The sequence below is a fragment of the Anguilla rostrata genome, chromosome 8 (genome assembly GCF_018555375.3).
Source record: "Anguilla rostrata isolate EN2019 chromosome 8, ASM1855537v3, whole genome shotgun sequence".
Taxonomy (NCBI): Eukaryota; Metazoa; Chordata; class Actinopteri; order Anguilliformes; family Anguillidae; genus Anguilla; species Anguilla rostrata.
Window position 1 is genome coordinate 41068570 of NC_057940.1, and position 19468 is coordinate 41088037.

Here is a 19468-nt window from a genome sequence, read left to right on the forward strand (position 1 = left end):
CAGTGGTGTTTGTACAGATAACACACTGCCATTTCATAAAAATGACAAAGTGCTTCAAACAGAACCGATCTGATCTGGCTGATAAACAGGACACATCACAACTCAGAAAACAGCTCACAAGTTAGCAAACAAAGCACGTTTTTTTTTTTTAAAGTTAGTGTGTTTATTTATGACAGTATTCGTCTATATTAGTCTTATTCCACATACACTGACAGAAGTCACAGTCAAACCATTTTCATGTTGACAGTATATATATATATTTTTAAATACGGTGAGCTAATATTGCAAAAACAGTGCCAAGGAATGAAGACATGGCCCAATGGCGGCCAGAAGAACAGGGCATCGTACATTCTGTTCTCCGAACATGGAGACCGCAGAAATAAATTACCGTTTTCTCACGATTTTAAACAGGCCACCTTATCTGAATCCGACTGAAAATTGGAGCAGAAAGAGAGGATCAACGAATACACGCCTTATCAGATAAAATCCACCACGGTTGACAGAAGGGAAAAAAACACAGTTACAAATAATGAGACCAACCTATGCCAGTTTAATTGCGTGTAGGTCTTACACGTCCGTTAAGATAATCAGATACAGCCAAGTTTTCTGAACTTGTTCACAGAAAAACAAAAAAAAAACAAGAATCAATGGACGAAGGATGGATGTACCAAAAGATATCATACAGCATAAACCCTGCATTTTACAAAACATGACCAGAAGCGGTCGCATGTAACAATCGATAGACACTTTGGACCCTCTATGCGAACCCTTCATTGACAAAGTTGAACGAAGTGGGAACAGACTTTTTTTTTTTTACCAATGGCGGCTTCAGCACACAGGGTTTAATGCGCCAGTCTCAAAAACAGAACACTCTACGTACACACCGGAGGAAACAGAGCCCCAAAGAAAAACAGAAAAGCAGTTGCAGCGGGAAAGCAGCGCGTCTGCCTGTGACGGCGACGTCTGAAGAAGCTTTAGCATGCACGGCGCGCCTGCCGCGCGTGGCGGCGTTCCCGTCCGAGCCCCGCGCCTCCCGCTCCGGGCCTCGACGCGCCTCTCCCTCGGAGGTCGGCCGCGCCGTCCCCCGGGGCTGCCGCCGCGGCCGCGACTATCTTTTGGGCCGGTCGATGTCGTCGATGGCGGCCAGGAGCTTCTGCCGCGCCTTCTTGTTGATGTGGGAGCCCAGGCAGACGTTCACCAGGTTGGTCAGCTGCTTCATGGAGTACTCCTGTAACCCAAAGGCAAACGCGCGAACGTTACTCGGGAGAGGAGCAGACCGCCCCCCCCCCCCGCGGAGGCCGACCTCATGACGGGGGGGGGGTTACAAGCGGCGAGAAAAGAAAGGCGGTCCATCATCTTTCCGTCACCGCGCGGTATCCGTGTGCCACGCTATTCGCTTTCCCCAGTAATTCCCTTCAGCCGAACAGCTGAGGCTTTTAATTTATTTACCTGGTCTTCTTTGAGGACGAGATGGTTTACTGCCCGGGAACAGTTCAAAGCGCGGCCGCCTGTATCTAACGGGGGCCGGCCAACTGCTGGCAGCGCGGCGCGTTACCTCATTAATCACACCTGGAGCGAGCTGCGCGCGCGCGTGAAGGATACCAGTCGCCATTTCAGGCCGGGCTCCGTTGTTACCGCGCATGTTCAAATTTCAACACTTCCAAGCGGTCAAAAGATCCCCGCGAGCCACTCCTGAAGCTTTTAGAGACTTTAAAAATAACCCAGGCAAAGTTCAGCTCGACATAACCGGGTGCTTCTCTGCCAGCGTTACTGTTTGTATTTCCCTCATCTTGGCTTTTCTTTGGTTCATTTAAACAAGGGCTGCCACTAGGTTTTAAGAGTTCAATCATTCCCATTTCAGATGCAGATGAACCAAGTAAATGGAAACCTGATTAATATCTCAACACTCCTCATACCATGCATATTGAGAACAATCTGCGCAAAAAGTTTCTGTGAAATACGTGTTTAGATTATCAACAGAGAGGCTTGAGGCATAGGGTTTATCAAACTAAAATGTTACACTGAAAGAAAATTGGATTGTTATATACTGTTAGATCACCAAGAAACAACAGCATTCTATAGTAGTAACACGCATGCGCTTGTACACATACCCTACACACACACACACACACACACATACACACACACCCAACACGCGCGTGCACGCACTCGTACACGCACATGTACGCACACACACCCTACACATAACCACGCACACACATGCGTACACACACAATTCCTCAAATCATCTTCAAGCCAACCCTCTTCCGCGTGGTCGGTGGCACCACCGGACACAGGCCGCTGCTGTCTCTGGCCTTACCCTGTGGTTCTTGATGAACTGCTCCATGTCGTTCTCGGTCAGGTAGTAGGCCTTAATGTAGGTCTCCACGAACTCCTTGTCAGGAATGGGGCGGATGTCGGTCAGCTTCTCCAGCTTCGTCAGGAACTGCTGGAAGTCCAGCTGCATGAGGGCGCGGCCCTCGTTGCTGCACTTCTTCACGTTGGCGTAGCTGGCAGACAAACAGAGGGGCGTCAGGGAAAGCAGCGTGGCCGCCGGGGTGGGAGTAGGGCTCGCTTCTCACTAAAACGGACTCGGGGGACTGCTGTCTGCGGTCATACACACTTTCACTGCACAGCGATCTGCCACTTTATCACTGCCAGTTAACCACCCGATAACAGAAAAACAACCCGAAAGACAATTCTCCGATTCGGAAATCCAATTCTGTAATTCCTTTTCTAATTAACCAGGAGGCCCACTGTGAGTACATTGTGTGAGGTACTGGGGTACATTATGTGAGGCTGGTGACAGAATGCAACTCCATTTCACGGGTGAAGGCAGTGATCTTCACTGAAAGGCTTTCAGTGCGGGCCTTTTATGAACGCAGTCACTACACGGGCATCCGAGCTTGTTCGGAACGACCGCCCCATCCAGATATTCGCCGTGTCCAGACAGCCGCCGCGTCCACACAGCCGCCGCGTCCAGACAGTCGCCGCGTCCACACAGCCGCCGCGTCCAGACAGTCGCCGCGTCCACACAGCCGCCGCGTCCAGACAGCCGCCCCGTCCAGACAGCCGCCGTGTCCGCGCTCAGCGCGACGAGGAGCCGCTGACGGACGCGCTCGCTCGGCGCCTGACGGGGGTGTAACTGCGTCGTGCGGAGGAGAGGAGACGCCGCGAGGAGCATCAAGCGGGACGGCCCCGCGTGCGTCCCAGCCTCCCGGTCCGGGGAGGAGGGAGGGAGGGAGATCTGACAGCACGCTGAGTGATGACTCAGAGAGAGGAAGCGGGCGAGATCTCCGAGGAGCCCGCCCGGCACGAAGACGCTAAACCAACGAACGAGCGGGCGGGACGGGACCAGCGCGCCGGCGAACGAGCAAACAGACGAGCCGCTCGGGCCGCAGGGACTACGGCGCGGCCAATGATGAACGGGCATCAACCGCTGCCCCGCCCACAACCCCACCCCCCTCTCCTCCCCATTTGTTTGCTTGCTTGCTTGGTCCTTACTCGCCCCGCCCTTCCTGATGTTGGTTCGTTCATGATTCATCCAGCAGCTACACCAGTCCCTGTAATACTCCGTCATGACAGATGTGGCGGAATCCCATGAGCCTCTGTGCTCCCCCCCCTACCATATCCCACTCATGACTTTCATCTAAGAGAGAAGCACGCTTCAGTCAGTCATAAAACTGCATTATCCACCCCGTCGTGCTCACAGGAACTATGAATAATGTATAGACAAGGACAGAAAGGACAGCTAATTGGCACACAGTATGCATTTATTCCAAAAACCCATTTTTAACCTGCCGCCACGAAGCACGATATGAAGGGAATCCGTGGGAAGGAAACGGGAGGGCCTCAGCCACCTTAAAGACACGGCGCGGTTCACACGCGCGTCCCTGAGAGTCTCCGTTACAGAGCGTCAGAATAAGAGCCCCGCGCATCGGCGGGGAGCAGAAAGAGGTTGCCAGACGGAGACGGGGAGAGAAGCGTCGCCCGACAGACGGGGACAGGGCCGCCCGCGCCGCGCGTCTCCGATGTTTATTTACGCGACGAGAGGGGCTCCTCGTTCACGAGCGCGTGTTTTGAGGCGACCGCGCGAGGCGGGCCAGACGGGGGGAGCTCGGCTGACGGATGTGCGGTCGAGCGGCCATTTCTCCGGGAGCTGAACTCCCGGTGGCGAGGAGGGCGCGGGCCTCCGCGGAATAACAACTCCCCGGGAGAGCCGGGCTCCCGGCTGAGGCATGGTGCGCCGAAAATATTTACGAGCGCGTACAGGAAGTGGGGGGTGGGGTTGGGGGCGGTGGGGGGTGGAACCTCTTACTTCGGCGGAAAATGCGGGGCAAATTTCCAGCATGCGGGATGGATGGGATACTCCATTCTCAAGCCTTCCGTCCCATTATCTAGAAATCCAATACGCCCGACATGCGGTGGCCCCCTTCAGCTCCGAGTGGAGGGCCGAAATTACCCCTTTTCAAGTAATGCTGTGAGTGCAGTCGAAATGCGGAGCTGTGCGTCGGGCTGAGAAAGAGGGGGCTCACGTCTTTATGGCCCGACAAGCTCTAGCCAAACCCGAAGCTGATCACTGAAATAACAAGCCAGCAACACCATAAACTTCCGCCAGCAACGATTTACAGCAATGGTCCAAAGCAAAGCTTGTACTTTCTATAGTGTAAAAAATGCTCACCCAGCAAATTAAAACAGCCGTATTTGAGCTTTCAAACACGTATTTCCTTCAGTTCGACGTGACGTTAATAAGTTTCTCTCTTGCAAAAAACAACACAGGAGCGACTTCCTCATTCTTTCAGTGCGTGTTTGCATAAAGTATGTTTGTAAAATTCAGGAATAATTTACATTTTACTGTTCGTATTGATCCGAACAGGCTAGCCAGCTAGCTAGTGCCATTTTTCTTTCTGTTAAACTTGATATTAAAATAAGCTTGCCTCTCCTGTGCTGTCAAATATAGCTGTTCTAATTTGCTAGTTCAGCGTAGCAGTACACAAAAAAAAAAAAAACTGGAAGCTCTGTGCCATTGTTGTCAAATGCTGTAAACAGTTGGTGGAAGTGTTCCTACGCTACCATTTGTAAACCTTCAGTGCTCACACGAGAAAAGTATATAGGCCCGTATCCCATCTGACCTGGCTTCACAGAGCTTAAAAACATAGGCCTGATACCTCACACAGGTATACCTTCAGGCTCAATCAGGCTTGGGTCAGGATGCAGACCTCTAACTGAAAGGTTCCTCTGCAGGATATGGAATAGCTATGTTTAATTTCCATTCTCAACATAGTCGCTTGTTTTTGACACGTAAAATGCTAAATATACTAAATATGCAAATGAGATGCTCACCCCTCCACCAGGGTCCGGTTGGCCAGTCGGATGCAGTGCTCCCACAGGACGTTGGACACGGGCAGGGGGATCCTGACGTGCCTGGACACGTCCCCCAGCCTCTTGTTGAACTGCTCAAACTCCTAGAGGGAAGACAGCATCACAGGGAGGAGGGATCAGCTCGTTCCTGCGATCGCAAGCGAGAGCGTCCTTCCCAGGTGTCCTTAACGCCGACCGTGCTGACGGGCATTAAGACAATTACCAGAACTCTTTAGACAAAACCCAACAAAAAAGTTAATCATAAGTCAACCCTTTGTCCCTGCCCTTTGTCCTGGTACCTGAGCAGGTAAGCTGGTGACATTGCAGCTCCACACACTGTGGGTGCTACGCTCTCTTCAGGCCATACTGTAGGTACACATCAATCAAGGAGGCGTTGAGCTGGGCATAAATTCACTCTTTAGAGGACGCAGTGACTACGCTGATGTGTCTCGCCCACCTCATCTGCTGACACTGCTACACCCCCACACTGATTTATCTTACGCTCTGGGAGAAACTGCCTACTGTGTGATATTTTTGTGAAACAATTTTCCCCATGTCTTTTGGACAAAACAATTAATCATTTGTGAACTCCTTGTTCTTCTCCAGATGGCACGAGTCAATATTTACCAAAACCTCAAACCTGCTTTATTTAGCGACATTTATTGCAGTTTGTTTATAACAAGTGCAATTTCAGCATACAACATCCACTTGTAAGAGCCTGGATCTGCCACGCATAATTCTGGATGGATCTACATCATCATTGAGGCCTCTTATGGAAGGCAGAAGGTCAAAGGTCACCGGCCACAGTGAGCCTGCCAGCACCAGGAGGGTAATGTGCTGCCAGACATTTGGCAAAGCCAGGGGCTGAGGAAGAGCAAATTGTTTTATAAATAATGCTAAATGAATCCTTTTCATTTCATAACCAGCTATACTTTCAGTTAAAATGTTCATAATCACTTCTGGTTAAACTCTTGTTTCTGACACATTTATTGGCAAGTTGAAATATAAACTACTGAATTAAGATGTGGTTAAACAATTTCAGTTTTACATTCTAGAATTATCTTCTTCCAGTGACAGCTGCTAAACTAAATGCCAGTTAAATAGAGAGATCTGTGGCATTCACTTGGATCTGATTTCAGAGATATTATCTGAATACTGTATGAATAACCTCAAAGAGTGATAAGCCTTTTCTTACATCACACTGTACAATTTCAACTGTCATTCTATAATTTTTATGCACTCCTGTAAGCTGTTTGGCATAAAAGCATCTGCTAAATTGTTAAATGTAATGTTATGCAATTTAATGCAATCATCTTCCTATCTAAAAATCAACAAGCAATTTGCTGGGTAATTAACTTGGATGCTCGCAATAAAATCATAAAGTAAGCGGTGCATTCTACCACATTCTGTAATCTTAAAAGCAAGAGACTTCCCTCCGTCTGGAATCGTATGAATCTACAGCCAAACACAACCGCGGCATAGGACGCATGTCTATGTAGCGTTCAAACACGTCTGTTCAGAGGGTCCATCGAGTTTGCCCACGTTTTCATTTTCCACGCTAGTCTCTATTCCTGCAGTAACGTTCCTCCCATGACTGCTGGAACTCGCCCAGCTAAGTGACAAGTGAATTTCACAGTTCATTTCTATTTATGGCTCCGGAGTGCAGGAAATGGCTCTTACGAAAGAGTGTAAAATGCAAGTCTTCAGCGTTACCCACACACCCCCTCCACACCTCCCCCACCTCCTCACTTTGCTCCTTTTTTATAATAACAAGTATTTTTTTCCTTCATTTTTACTTTTGCGAAATTCTCTGTAAGTGTACAAATCATTACTGAGGTGGAGCACGGGTTCCATTTTGAAAAACTGAACTGAATTACCAACATAACCAGTCAATCGCAACCAAAAACAGGAGCAACAACTAAAGTTCTCAAACAGCTGCGCACATTCACACACATACAAATGCACACATTCAGTGTTCAAAATCGGGTTAAGACAAGTAAATTATATACTATTTACTCTCATTGAATTATTTTATCGAATTATTTATTAACTGCATTCGTGGAAAGATTCAATGAACTTAAGATTCAGCGAACACCATTGGGTAATTGGCTGAACCTCTGTCTCGTCGACAGGAAACTGTTGGCCTGTATCACAGCTCAATCTGTCTGATAGTGGATTAGATTTCAGCACTGGTGCTGCTAGCATTTCTCATAGTTTACATACTGCAATTGCTTATTAATCATATATTATATATATACATTTTGAATGTGGTTATGAAGATTTCATGACGGGACTGTAACACATAGAAAATGCAGGCTCTCAGCTAAACGTAACCTCGGATCACTCAGGAATTCTTCAGAGCCATCTGCTGTAGTGCCCCAGACCTGTCAATCACAGTGATGTGAAAATTATCAAGGCACTCTCCGCAACTCCCTGACAATTTTAACTCCACATTTTTCAATATTGCATTAATCAAATGCTGTTCAGCGAACGAGAATGGCAAATGAAAATAGGTTAGCCGCTCCCATTCACATCTTAATGTCTTTTTTTCCCGTCATGAATACATAGTTTTGTTCATCGTTTATTTTTTTTAAAGCAGGGATCAGCTTTAGCGGAACGGAGGCGGGCGCGAGCGTTTGACTGACCGTTTGACTGATCTCACGCTCGGCCGTCTCCGTGACTTCAGGCCTGCCGCCACACGCGGAGGTGAACAGGATTTCCATTAACGACTCTCTTTCGAGGATTTGCAGCGAAAAATAAATATATAACTAAAGCTTCAGTGCAAATACCCCTCACGCGGTACATAAATATATGAGCAGACGTGCAATTATGCATATTCTGAATTTTATTTTCCGGCTTTGATGCCAGAAGGCTTTTCTCGTGATTTCTGTTCCTTCGGCTTTATCCCCACTGTATGCCCGAGTCATGCAAATCGCATAACACTTCCCCATACAAAATGCATGAAGGAATGAATTGAAAAGGCATGAATAAAGATTGAAGGGCAGAAAGGCCTAAAGCCTGCTAATAGTTATGGGACACCAACTGTACTTTTCGACAAATCTTAAGAAGTCCTGGGAACCCGCATGTAATCCCCAAAACTCTCTAATAAATGATTTAAAACAGCACCAATAATTGATACCCGAGGGCAGTCCGAACGGGAAAAAGTCACGGTGCAAGTTGACCGTGTGGAAAAAAAAGAAGAGAAAAGAAACACTGATGGACAACACGGAAAAAGGATAAACCAACAAACCAAACGCAACACATACACATGCACACACACGTGCACACACACATTCACACTCGCCCATGCAAATCGGGGTGACATAGCTCAGGAGGTAAGACCGATTGTCTGGCAGTCGGAGGGTTGCCGGTTCAAACCCCGCCCTGGGCATGTCGAAGTGACCAAACGCAACACATACACATGCACACACACATTCACACTCGCTCATGGAAATCGGTTCGTTGCTCTTTGACACCTTTTTTTTATGACTGATCACAGAACATGAGCATCTAAAAGACCAGTACTGATTAACTTCATTTCCTAATAAAAATACATAAATATGGCTACTCATTGAAATCAAAGAAACATTCCCAAGAACCTAAAATTGATGGCCAGAAGTTTTTTTTTTAAAGCACTACAAAACTACAAAACATTTTACATTTATTTATATCTTGTTCTCTACGAGGCTGCACCGATTTGTTGCTTAGACTCCGTGGCCTCCGATTGGCTGCTGACCCCAGTTACTGTAGAACACACTCTGTACCACTGGCAGTCGCTTCATGTTTCTCAGCAACTTAAAAAGCTTATTAAAAATATGTAAGAAACGTTTTTAATGATGCACCTACTTTTCTTTATTTTTTGTGGTAGCAGCTTGGTTGAGCAAAAAAAAAAAAAGTACTGCTTTTCCATTAAAAGCAAATTTAAAAAACTATTTTCAACTCAGGTTCTACACAGACATGGAAAAACTGCTATGCCACTGCTACTGCTATATTGAAGAATTTGGAAGCACTGTAACCAAGTTACCACCCCACATTTCTCATATGGTGATGCATCATGGGAAACAAACACATCAATGCGCTGAGCAACAAAAGCCACACCACCGATTGTATTATCCGGAAGGAAAAAAAAAAAAAAAAGGTGTTGTGCAGGCCCCCTCTCGACCGACGTGCCATTTCACGCCCTTATCCGCGGGGAGAAGACCGAGCTTCGCCTCTGAGGAAGAGCGTTACCTTCAAAAGGACGTCCACGTACACGTTGTGCTGCGACATTATTTCCTTGATGTCCCATTTGACTCCTGCCATGAGCAGCAGCATCTGCTCGTAATCTATGGCCTTGGCCGCCACCATCCAGTAAATCGGCTTGCGCAGCTCGCTGGCGGTGGACACCGTCTGGAAGAGGAGAGGGGGGACAAAACAAACGCGGTCAGAGAAGCGTCTCCCGTCCGAGGGAGGCTACGCGCTAGCCTCTTAACGGGAAACGAAGTGACCTGCTCTCGCCTGCTGAACACGGGCCGTTAATCGAGGATATTAAAACGCGCTCGAAAGGCGGACCGATGAACAGCCGGCGTTCGGGCCGCACGCAGGGGTGAGACAGCGGCGGGCATAAATACATCTCTGAGGTCATTTCCTGTGTGTTCAGCCGGCACGGTGCTGTGGCTAGTGGGAGAAGACGGTGCAGTCGTGGACTTAACCATTCTTTGCAGTCTGCAGAGGCACTAGAATCTGATAAAGAATGCTTTCAATTTAATTTCAAATCAATTACTGGAGCCACGCATACACCTGTATGCAAATCGGGCATGCTATTTGCACTAAGACCAATTTAGAGCCTGGTGCACACTAAGTTTACAATTACCATGGTAAAGCACCTCCATACCTGGAGATTACTAGCCTTATTTATGTATGTGACAACAGACCCTCTTAAGCCATGCAATATCCTGCTCGGTTTGTGTACGATGAGCAAATTGGCAAATGTCACTCCATACAGTGGTCGGATGCAATTACTGTCAAGCTGCATATCCGGAGATAAAACCGATATCGAGATGAAAATCGTTTTTTATCTCAACGCATGCTGCCGATGGCAACCGCACCCCTGCCACTATATGTGGGATGACATTTAGTGACATTCTAACAAATGTTAGAATCATTTGCTCTTCCCGGCGAATTATTTGAACGTCAGCGTCTTGACGGCTAACGTGAGTCAGCGTGCCGTCCGTGCTGCCCATTACGCATCGGCTGCGAATGGCACCCACACCATACTAATGACCGATTCAATAAAATATTTATGCACATCAAGTAACCGTGCAAAAACGGCACAATTAGCGATGGTAAGGAAGCACGACATCAAGGTATGTGGAAACGAGTAAAAACTACCAGGGAGAAAGCGAAACGTTTTCTGAACACAAGCCTTGGCAACGTGAGTCAACGCTAATGTCTCAGATATGGAACTGAAGCAGGCATATGGCGTAGAATAAGCACCAATTTGATTTAACGCCTTTGAGAATTCCGTTGCCACTGGCTATCGGGCTGCGTTTAGCGCGGAGCTGTCACCCCTAATAATCTAAATTCAGCCGCTATCCACATTTCTACTGCTACGGCGACAGCAGCCTGTGATTTTAACTGCTCTCTTTCAACAAACAGACCTTCAAGGAGGAAGGTCTCTCTGTTAAACCAGAGTCTGTCACCCTTGTACAGACGGGTCTCTCCCACAACAAATGTGTTAGCGGCATCTTCTTCTTGAAACTACGACAGCCGCCATTGGTCACTGCAAGTCCACACAATGCGCGGCTTTGAAATAGACCGTGCTGCGTTACATCAGGTGTCTGGTCATTTTTTTAAAAATCTCTGCTTGCTGCTAGCGGTAATTTGCTAGCAGGCCGTCTTCCTGAACCCGAAACGCTCGGTACCGAGACGCGTTTAATGCACAGAGCGCGGACGCGACTCGCCTCGCGCTCAGCTACATTTGCATAACAATCTGTCACTTTGGCGCTGTAATTTATTTAGATAACACAATATAAATGCATCGCCCAGATGGCGCACGGTGTCATTCTTTCCCTGCCAATGTGGCTGCACGCACTATCCAGCCACCGCCGTGATTTCAGAATCATGTAATCTCTTTCCTGACTCTAGCAACGGTTTATATGGTGCACGATCATAGTGGTCTTACTGTGGATTCCCATCTGAATATTACAGTTCATAAAAATATTAGTAGGTATTAGGATTCTGTGTTTTCTCTTTTATGAAGCACTGACACAAATCTATATTTTCTTGTATTTCTTTATTCATTTTGATGTGAAGAGAAGTGCACCGTGGCATGCAAACACTTCAGCAAAGAAGAAGCCTGGGATCGAGCATAAAATACAGATCAGCTGATCAAGGAATTCAGAGGCGCCGCTCGCAGTCTATTAAAAAAACATACACATCTAGACTCGTTTATTTACCAGCTAACTCGATCTGCCCTTATGTTAAAAAAAATAAATAAATAAAAAATGAAAAACCCTAATTTTCACATCAAAAAGAGCGGCTGTTGGGAAAAAGAGCCCCGGGCAACCATCTCTGACCTGGGAGTAGAACTGCTGCAGAAAGGGCTTCTTGACCGCGGGCATCATCGTGTCCAGATGGGGCTGCAGGAACTCAAACTGCTCGGCCAGGAAGACCCTGCGGAGGGAGACAGGAAGTCAGCCGTGTATCTCGGCTTTAAATGAAACGTCGGCGGCTTGCGATTTAGCGCCGGCCGTCCCCGTGCCTGTGCCTGCAGGAACAGGCACTCTCTTTGAGGGAGCGCATACTTCTGCCCCCGGGGTATTTGCTAAATGAAGATGTGTGGCAGGTAAGGGAGTTTCTTAGTAATTGCTTTACTTTTGCATACATCCAACCTGGGTATCATAAATAAGTGCACGGATGTTTTTTTTTTTATTATGAAGAGACTGGGCAGCCCTCCCATTTTATTCACACTGAGGGAAAGTAGAGTGGGTGATAAAGACATGGAGAAGGGATAACAGTGCATACATTCAGGGCTGGGTATTGAACCCTGAGGTAGAGTAGGCTAGCTTACGGACTGTGCCACATTTAAAGTTGTTTTCTGGATAAAAAAGTAAAAAATGACACAGATTGCACATACACCCTATAATCACACGAAAGCTTGCACGTGCAAACACATGCACTCACTCACTCACCTAACCCACTCACTCACACACTCACACACACACACACACACTCACACACACAAAGTTTAAAGCTTAATCTACAGTATGCAAATACACATTATGACAATTAGTTTCTACCATTATCTTCCAATCTCACCAAAGCCATTCTGATTAGTTTATTTTTAAAAAATAATTTCAAAGCCCATCATGTTCTGTGTGCCCCAAGCAAAGATTTGCAAAAAAAAAAAACATTAGCAAAATGTCTCACATACCGTAGTGAAAAAAGCAAATTCCAGTGTTTTTAAAAAAAAAAAAAAACAAAAAAAAAAAACATGCACTTCAGGTCGTTTGAAACAATTTTTTTATTTTCCTCTTGTCCGTGGAAACAGATCAATCAAAAAGCCGGGACGCGGAGGAGTAATTACAGACCACCGATGCGTACGACCGGCATCTGCACGAGCACGCGATTTGAACTAATAATTGCCGTACACAAGCCGATGTCAACAGCGCGCGCGTGGTATCACAGAGATGCTAATTATAGTTATTAGCGGTCCTCGTTAGCGCCGGCGTACAACAAAAAAGCCGCGCGAAAGCAGTAATGCGTCTGTAGTGGTCTGTAGTACGCGAATGCTAAAAGGCGGGAGCAAAAACAGAATTGGAGTGCATGCGCCTCGTGCATGTAAAAGCGCTGCATGAGCGCGCCTAAAATGTCACGCGGCGGGTTTTTTCAGCGCTCTGGCCCCACGGACGGCAGAGCTGAGTTGGCGGGCGGGAGGTGCGGCAACGCCCCGGGCCAAATGAAGCACCGTGGCGGGGCAAAGCACCCTCACCAGCCCAGCCCGCGCATACCTGTACTCACGCCCGCCGTTTGGGGGGGGGGGGTCGATTGGGGCGGTGGCACAGGCCTGTGAGAGTCTCGCACCTGTATGGGCCTGCTCCTAATCAGTAGAGCCAGGTGAGCCAAATCAGGGTTAAGATGAAGTCTTACAGGATGACAGATCTCCATGAGCAGGGCTGGGTACCAACGGTGTAAAAGGGAAGTTTTCTTCCCGTTCGTTTTTCATCTCAGCAGCCGCCACTGTCACACAGCCCATCAGTATGCTAAATTTCCTAGGCCTACATAATACATATGATTTTGTGTGTGAAAAAATGAATCCAAGGGAAAAGAATTCCCTTCTGGCGCAAGGCCCTCACAGGCACGAGACCCTCACAGAATATATATAGGCTATATGTACTGATATCTGATGTATTTTCACCATTCTGTGGTCTTGTAAAAAGAAAGACAACTTTTCTTATTTTAACTATGTGATGTAGCCTATCCTACATTCTACCGATATGGAGAGCTATAGTTCCTATCGTACAACCTGGGACAAAGCACTTCCTTTCTGAATTTGTTGTTTTTAAATTCTCGTCCGACTAACAGGCCTACACTAACAGGTTATACGCCCATAGGTGGGCTAACACACCAAGCACAGACACTGACAGCAGATAGCAACTTGTTTCATAAACAAACAGCCTCGTTCGCGGCGGCAGACGGATAGCGCTCGCTGACGGCAGTGACGGCGCATCCAGACAATTGACCTAAAGAGAGTACAGGCAGTCAGAAAATGGGCGAAGGGCAAAGCTCTGCTACAGGCGAGAGTTAACATGCATACTAAGCGTTGCGCAGTCAGAGAGGATCGGACTGAGAACGTCCATGTCCTAGCCCATACCCGATCCTTAAAATTTTGTGGTAGCGGCAGCCAATACTGATCCAAGGGTCGGATCGGGACACCCCGAGTATGTGGGGCGCCGCGATAAGGCCTCCCGCTGCCGACCTCACACGACACCTCCTATACTTCCCAGACTGCACTTTGCAGAAGTTTACTTGTGCACACGCCATACTGCAACTAATAATGCTCCTGCTCAGAACTCATGATTGCATTAATATTTATGATCCGGTAGATCCAAATGTGTAAAGTCATTTGCAATAAAAGAGGACCACCTGTGCTAATTTTGCGCTCGTAAAATTCAAACCCATCCAATGTGATTACGTTCACAGTTTGACTGATTTCTGACATCAGGGGAACGAGGTCACAAATAAAATAATACCAAGAGAATTAAAAAAAAAAAACATAAACTTTAAACGAGGCGTGTGAGGTATCTGAGCATTTGAAAACTCTTGGGCTGTTGTTAAATATAGCATGAGGTGCTCTGACAAGCCCGGGCAAATGTACTTTGTTTTTTTTGTTTTTTCCATGGACTCTGAAAATTGCATTTCATCCGAGTCACGCTCAACGGCACCTGTTTACTGGAGGAGACACGCCACTAGCTGATTGAGCATAATTTAATGTTTATCCGGTTACACTTGAATAAACAGGGCCCGCGGTCGATATAAAAGCACATTTTTGTCTCCTGTCTCTCACGCCTAAACGCTTGATCTTTACACAACCTCGTGGGCTCATTGATTATTCCATTAAACTAGAAATGAATGGGGCGTTGCACTGAGGATGACCTTTGAAACATCCTGGCGAACGTGCTAATGGGGACGTTCAGAATTACACATTCCTCACATGCATATGTACTAAACGGACACACAGCCTTTTGCAGGCCAAGCAGCTCCTTGCAGAAAAAAGGCTCTCTACAAATTTTGGCATGGAAAGAGTTCTGTATGAGTTCTGTATTCCTTAAGGATCAGATTTTTAATGTCTTATTAAGTAGCTTATTTCCCAGGTGTACGTCCCACTACTCTCCGAGATTTGAACAGATGTTCATATATTTTAAATACACTACATTTCCAAAAGTATGTGGCCACCCCTTCTAATTAATGGTTGCGGCTATGTCAGCCAAACCCATTGCTAACAGGTGCGTAAAATCAAGCACACAGCCCCGCAATCTCCATTGACAAACTCCATTGGCAGTAGAATGGGTCGCACTGAAAAGCTGTCATCGGCGCAACACTGTCATAGGATGCCACCTTTCCAACAAGTCAGTTTGTCAAATGACTGGCCTGCTAGAGCTGCCCCAGTCAACTGCAAGTGCTGTTACTGCGAAGCGGAAAAGTGTAATAGCGACAACAGCTCAGCCGCAAAGCGGCAGGTCACACAAGCTCACGGAACAAGACCGTCGAGTGCTGAAGCATGTCACGCGTAAAAATCATCTGTCAATATGTAGAATGCATACAACGACATTCTAGAGAAATGTGCGCTTCCAACTTTGTAGCAACAGTTTGGGGAAGGCTCTTCCTGTTTGTTGGGGAAGAACATGACTGGCGAGCGCAGAGCCCTGACCTCAACCCCATCGAGCACCTTTGGGATGAATTGTAATGCCGACCGCGAGCCAGGCCTTACGCCCAACATCAGTGTCTGACCTCACTAATGCTTTTGGGCTGAATGGAAGCAAATCCCCACGGCCATGATCCAAAATCTTCCCAGAAGAGTGGAGGCTGTTATAGCAGCAAAGGGGGGAGGGGGGGGGGGGGCACAATACGTCTGCATCAAAGACCTGGTAACTCTATTGTTCCATCCAAAAATAACCTACAGTGATCCAATAAACCCACCTTCCATTACCTAAATGCAAGACAGAGGGTGACCCCACAGGCACACTGGTATAAAAACAGAGCAGCAGACTGAGGCAGGAGACAAAGACACAATCAGCAAGTGTGAGAACTGCACAGGAAAGCAGGGGCGGGCTAAATTTAGGATCGTAGCAGGACAGGTTCCAGCAATGCTTCTGCTAGGCTTAGCCCTAATGTAAATGCAAACCTCTGGCAAGTCCAGTCAGAAGCATTACTGTGTCCTGGCAGAGGGCTCTGATATGATTTTTTTTTTAAAAAAAAGCTCCTCTACCATGCTTTGGGGAGAGGTGGGAGGCTCAGAAGCAACCGATCAAGGGCTGGACAATAGCCCAAATTATACTACATAATTATATACGCATACGCATATGCATATATATTTATATATATATATATATATATATATATATATATATATACACATATATATATATTGCATCCACATTATAATGATTTATTTTTAACTATTAACTTTTTTATTGGTTTTTTGTCTCATAGATGTGTTGCCCATAATCCTCAGTAGTTTTTTTTTATTGATTTATTTTTTTAATTATGACTGTATACTTTCATAGGACCATATAGGAAAGTACATTTGTTAGGGGTGTTTCTAGCAAAATATGCACCGCAACCTAATCGGGTGCACTAAAGACAGTTGCTCTCAGTGGTGTGTTAGATAGCTGGTTTATCCAGATTTGAGACTGCACAGATGAGAGGCCAGATGGAAGGGTTTAGATTTAAAAACTCAGAGTCCACCAGAGGATTTAGTTCTTCGCGAGCTTTATCTTTTTAGGTCACGTTTCACCCATATATATTTCTTCAAGGAATTTTCTTAAGATTTGTTTTAAAAAGATTTGCGCGGTTTTGATGAGAAATAAGGATCAAATGATTCTGGTGATGGACCTACAGGAATAAAACATGGATATACAGTAACATACAGGTCACACTTACGCCAAGGGGATAGTTCACTTGAGTGGTTTTCTTTTTCATATTATTTCAGTTTTTTAACGTATGTTTTCAATTGGCTCAGATAGTTTTGTGTGAGATGTAATATATTTCTGACATACTCCAGAAGGTGAGTTGAAAGCCTTAGTGAAATACTGACACCTTGAATACCACACTATAACACCTTTACAAACCAGTAATAAAAGGGTCAACCTAAACAAGCATGGTAGGTCATTTCTGAATAATATTTTACAGAACCACATTACCCACAGTTACCCATCAGATCGTGTGGAATTATTTGTAAAGATGTTACGTTTTGTGAAGAAAGCACGTTTACAGGAAAAAATTCACCAGAAGCAAAAATGGCATTTTGTCCAAAGACAGTAATACACTATACAACCAAAAGTATCTGGTCACCCCTTGGTCTGGGGCTGTTTTTCATGATTCGGGCTTGGCCCCTTTGTTACAGTGAAGGCAAATCTTAATGCTACTGCACACAATCACATTCTAGATGATTCTGTGCTTCGCAAACAGTATGAGGCAGGTCCTTTCCACACTTCAACCCTGCCCTGACTTCAACCCCATCCAACACCTTTGGGATCAATTGGAAAGCCAACTGTGAGCCAGGCCATAATGGCCCAATCAGTGCTCGACCGCACCAATGCTCTTCTGGCTGCAAATCCCTGCAGAAATCCTCCAACATCTAGTATAAAGCCCTCCCAGAAGAGTGGAGGTTGTTATAGCAGCAAAAGGAGGACCAGCTCCACATTAATGCCAATCATTTTGGACGTTGCAAGTCTGGTGTCCACATACCTTTTGGCCATGCAGTGTGCAAACAGAGCGCCATTTGTGTAATGTGTGATCGGCGACTCACAGCGACTCGGTGGCCACCACCCGCTCGGCCAGGCCGTAGAGCGTCCCGCTGGCCGTCAGCACCACCAGCTGGCTCAGGTGGGGGCTGGGCACCTTCTCCTTCCGCTCCTCCGACGGGGCGTGGCCGCCCGCGCTCTCCGCCGCCGCCTCCTGGAACGACACAGAGGCGGAGGAGGCTGAGGACGCCGTCTAGGCTGACCCCATTCCGTCACGGGCGACAGGGACACTTCTTACCGACAGCCCCTGAAGCACCTACAGTGTTTATCGTTAAACATAAAATGAATCTATAGAATCTATAGGCAGTTTCTGAGCATTTCTCCGGAAGGAAGTTATAACTAATTATGGTGTGCACATAATATGTGGTAAGAGCTGTCTGTGGTCCCTAAATGCTAAACTGACATAAATGCATACCTAATGCTGTGACAGTTCTTTACTGTATGCCTGTTAAAAGCTCCTATCTAGCATTGTTACCTTTTTCAAATTTTTATTAACAAGCACTAAGGAAACAGGAATGACAAAAATAAGTTATTTCTGTGGTGCTGTGTGTGGTCATGATTCCTAGCTAAACAGTAGAAATGCCAGAGCCGACGGCAACGGCGTCAGGACTTTAAAATGCAAATTACTCCAAACACTGCAAAAGCAATTACCCTCCTCCTTTCACGACTTCTCCTAAATAGCTGGGCTCAAAATAACAGCGTTGTTAGAATGAAAAGAATCGACTCATTAAAGAAACGCAGGCAGTTTGTTCAATTTTCTTCACAAAAACGCCCTGCCAGACAATAGGTGAGAGCTCCTGATACCCAGGTGTGAATGGGTTGCTCTCTCTCCTCTGGTACGCTATTCAGCAACCGAACCGTCGACGCTTTGATAAGAATTTCTGGGTCAAACCAATTTCGCACACAAAAAAATAATTCACCGCAATACTTTGATGAAGATGATTCACATTGATTATTGACCTCAGCACGGGGATCGATAATTGTGGGTATTGTAGTTCGACAACTCTGTGACGATAACGCCCCCCGACATACTTTTAGTCTTTCGCTGAAACGGCGAGTTCGGCTAAACTCTGAACAGGCTACAGGACGGCAAGATCACGCACGCGATTGGGCCCAGAGCAAGCGCGGGTATTACTGATGAACGACTTGGACCATCATGGACCTGGCATGTGGGCTGTGTGGAAAATCACACGAAGTCAAAGACAGAAGCAGGGGGGGGGGGGGCGTCTCGTGGCGCAGCCCGTAGAGCGCCGTCCGCACGCTCGTCACGAGCTGCGACGTCGGCGGTTCGAATCCGACCGCGCGACCCTTCGTCGCACGTCTCTCCCTCTCTCTTCCCCTGTTCTTCCTGTCCGTCTACACTGTTCGGTCCAATAAATCTGAAAAGCCCCCCAAAAAAAAAAAAAAAAAGACAAGCAGCAGCCGCCAAAGCAGCCACGGTCACAGCGTCGCCCCGCGCACCCGTCGGGAGTGCCAGGTCGGCAAACGCGGTCCGAAGAAGCCTAAAGACAACGGCGTGAAGTGCGCTCGATTCGTGTGCGGGCCCTGCTCACACAAACAACCAAAGCTGTGCATTCCCTGTGGAATTAATAAGTAAAGAG

At 46.8% G+C, this 19468-nt stretch overlaps 1 protein-coding gene across 2 annotated transcripts in view; it reads right to left on the bottom strand.

Annotated features, from left to right (window-relative positions):
• Positions 1 to 259: 259 nt before the first annotated feature.
• The window catches only part of vps50 (VPS50 EARP/GARPII complex subunit), a 130484-nt gene continuing 111275 nt past the window's right edge, over positions 260 to 19468 (bottom strand). For both annotated transcript variants that reach the window (XM_064348277.1, XM_064348278.1), the window contains exons 23-28: positions 17873 to 18021; positions 11919 to 12015; positions 9592 to 9750; positions 5344 to 5465; positions 2321 to 2510; positions 260 to 1228 (exon numbers count right to left, since the gene is read on the bottom strand). In XM_064348277.1, the coding sequence (XP_064204347.1) occupies positions 1109 to 1228; positions 2321 to 2510; positions 5344 to 5465; positions 9592 to 9750; positions 11919 to 12015; positions 17873 to 18021 (837 nt within the window). In that variant the 3' untranslated portion in view covers positions 260 to 1108. The remainder of the gene's footprint in view (positions 1229 to 2320; positions 2511 to 5343; positions 5466 to 9591; positions 9751 to 11918; positions 12016 to 17872; positions 18022 to 19468) is intronic.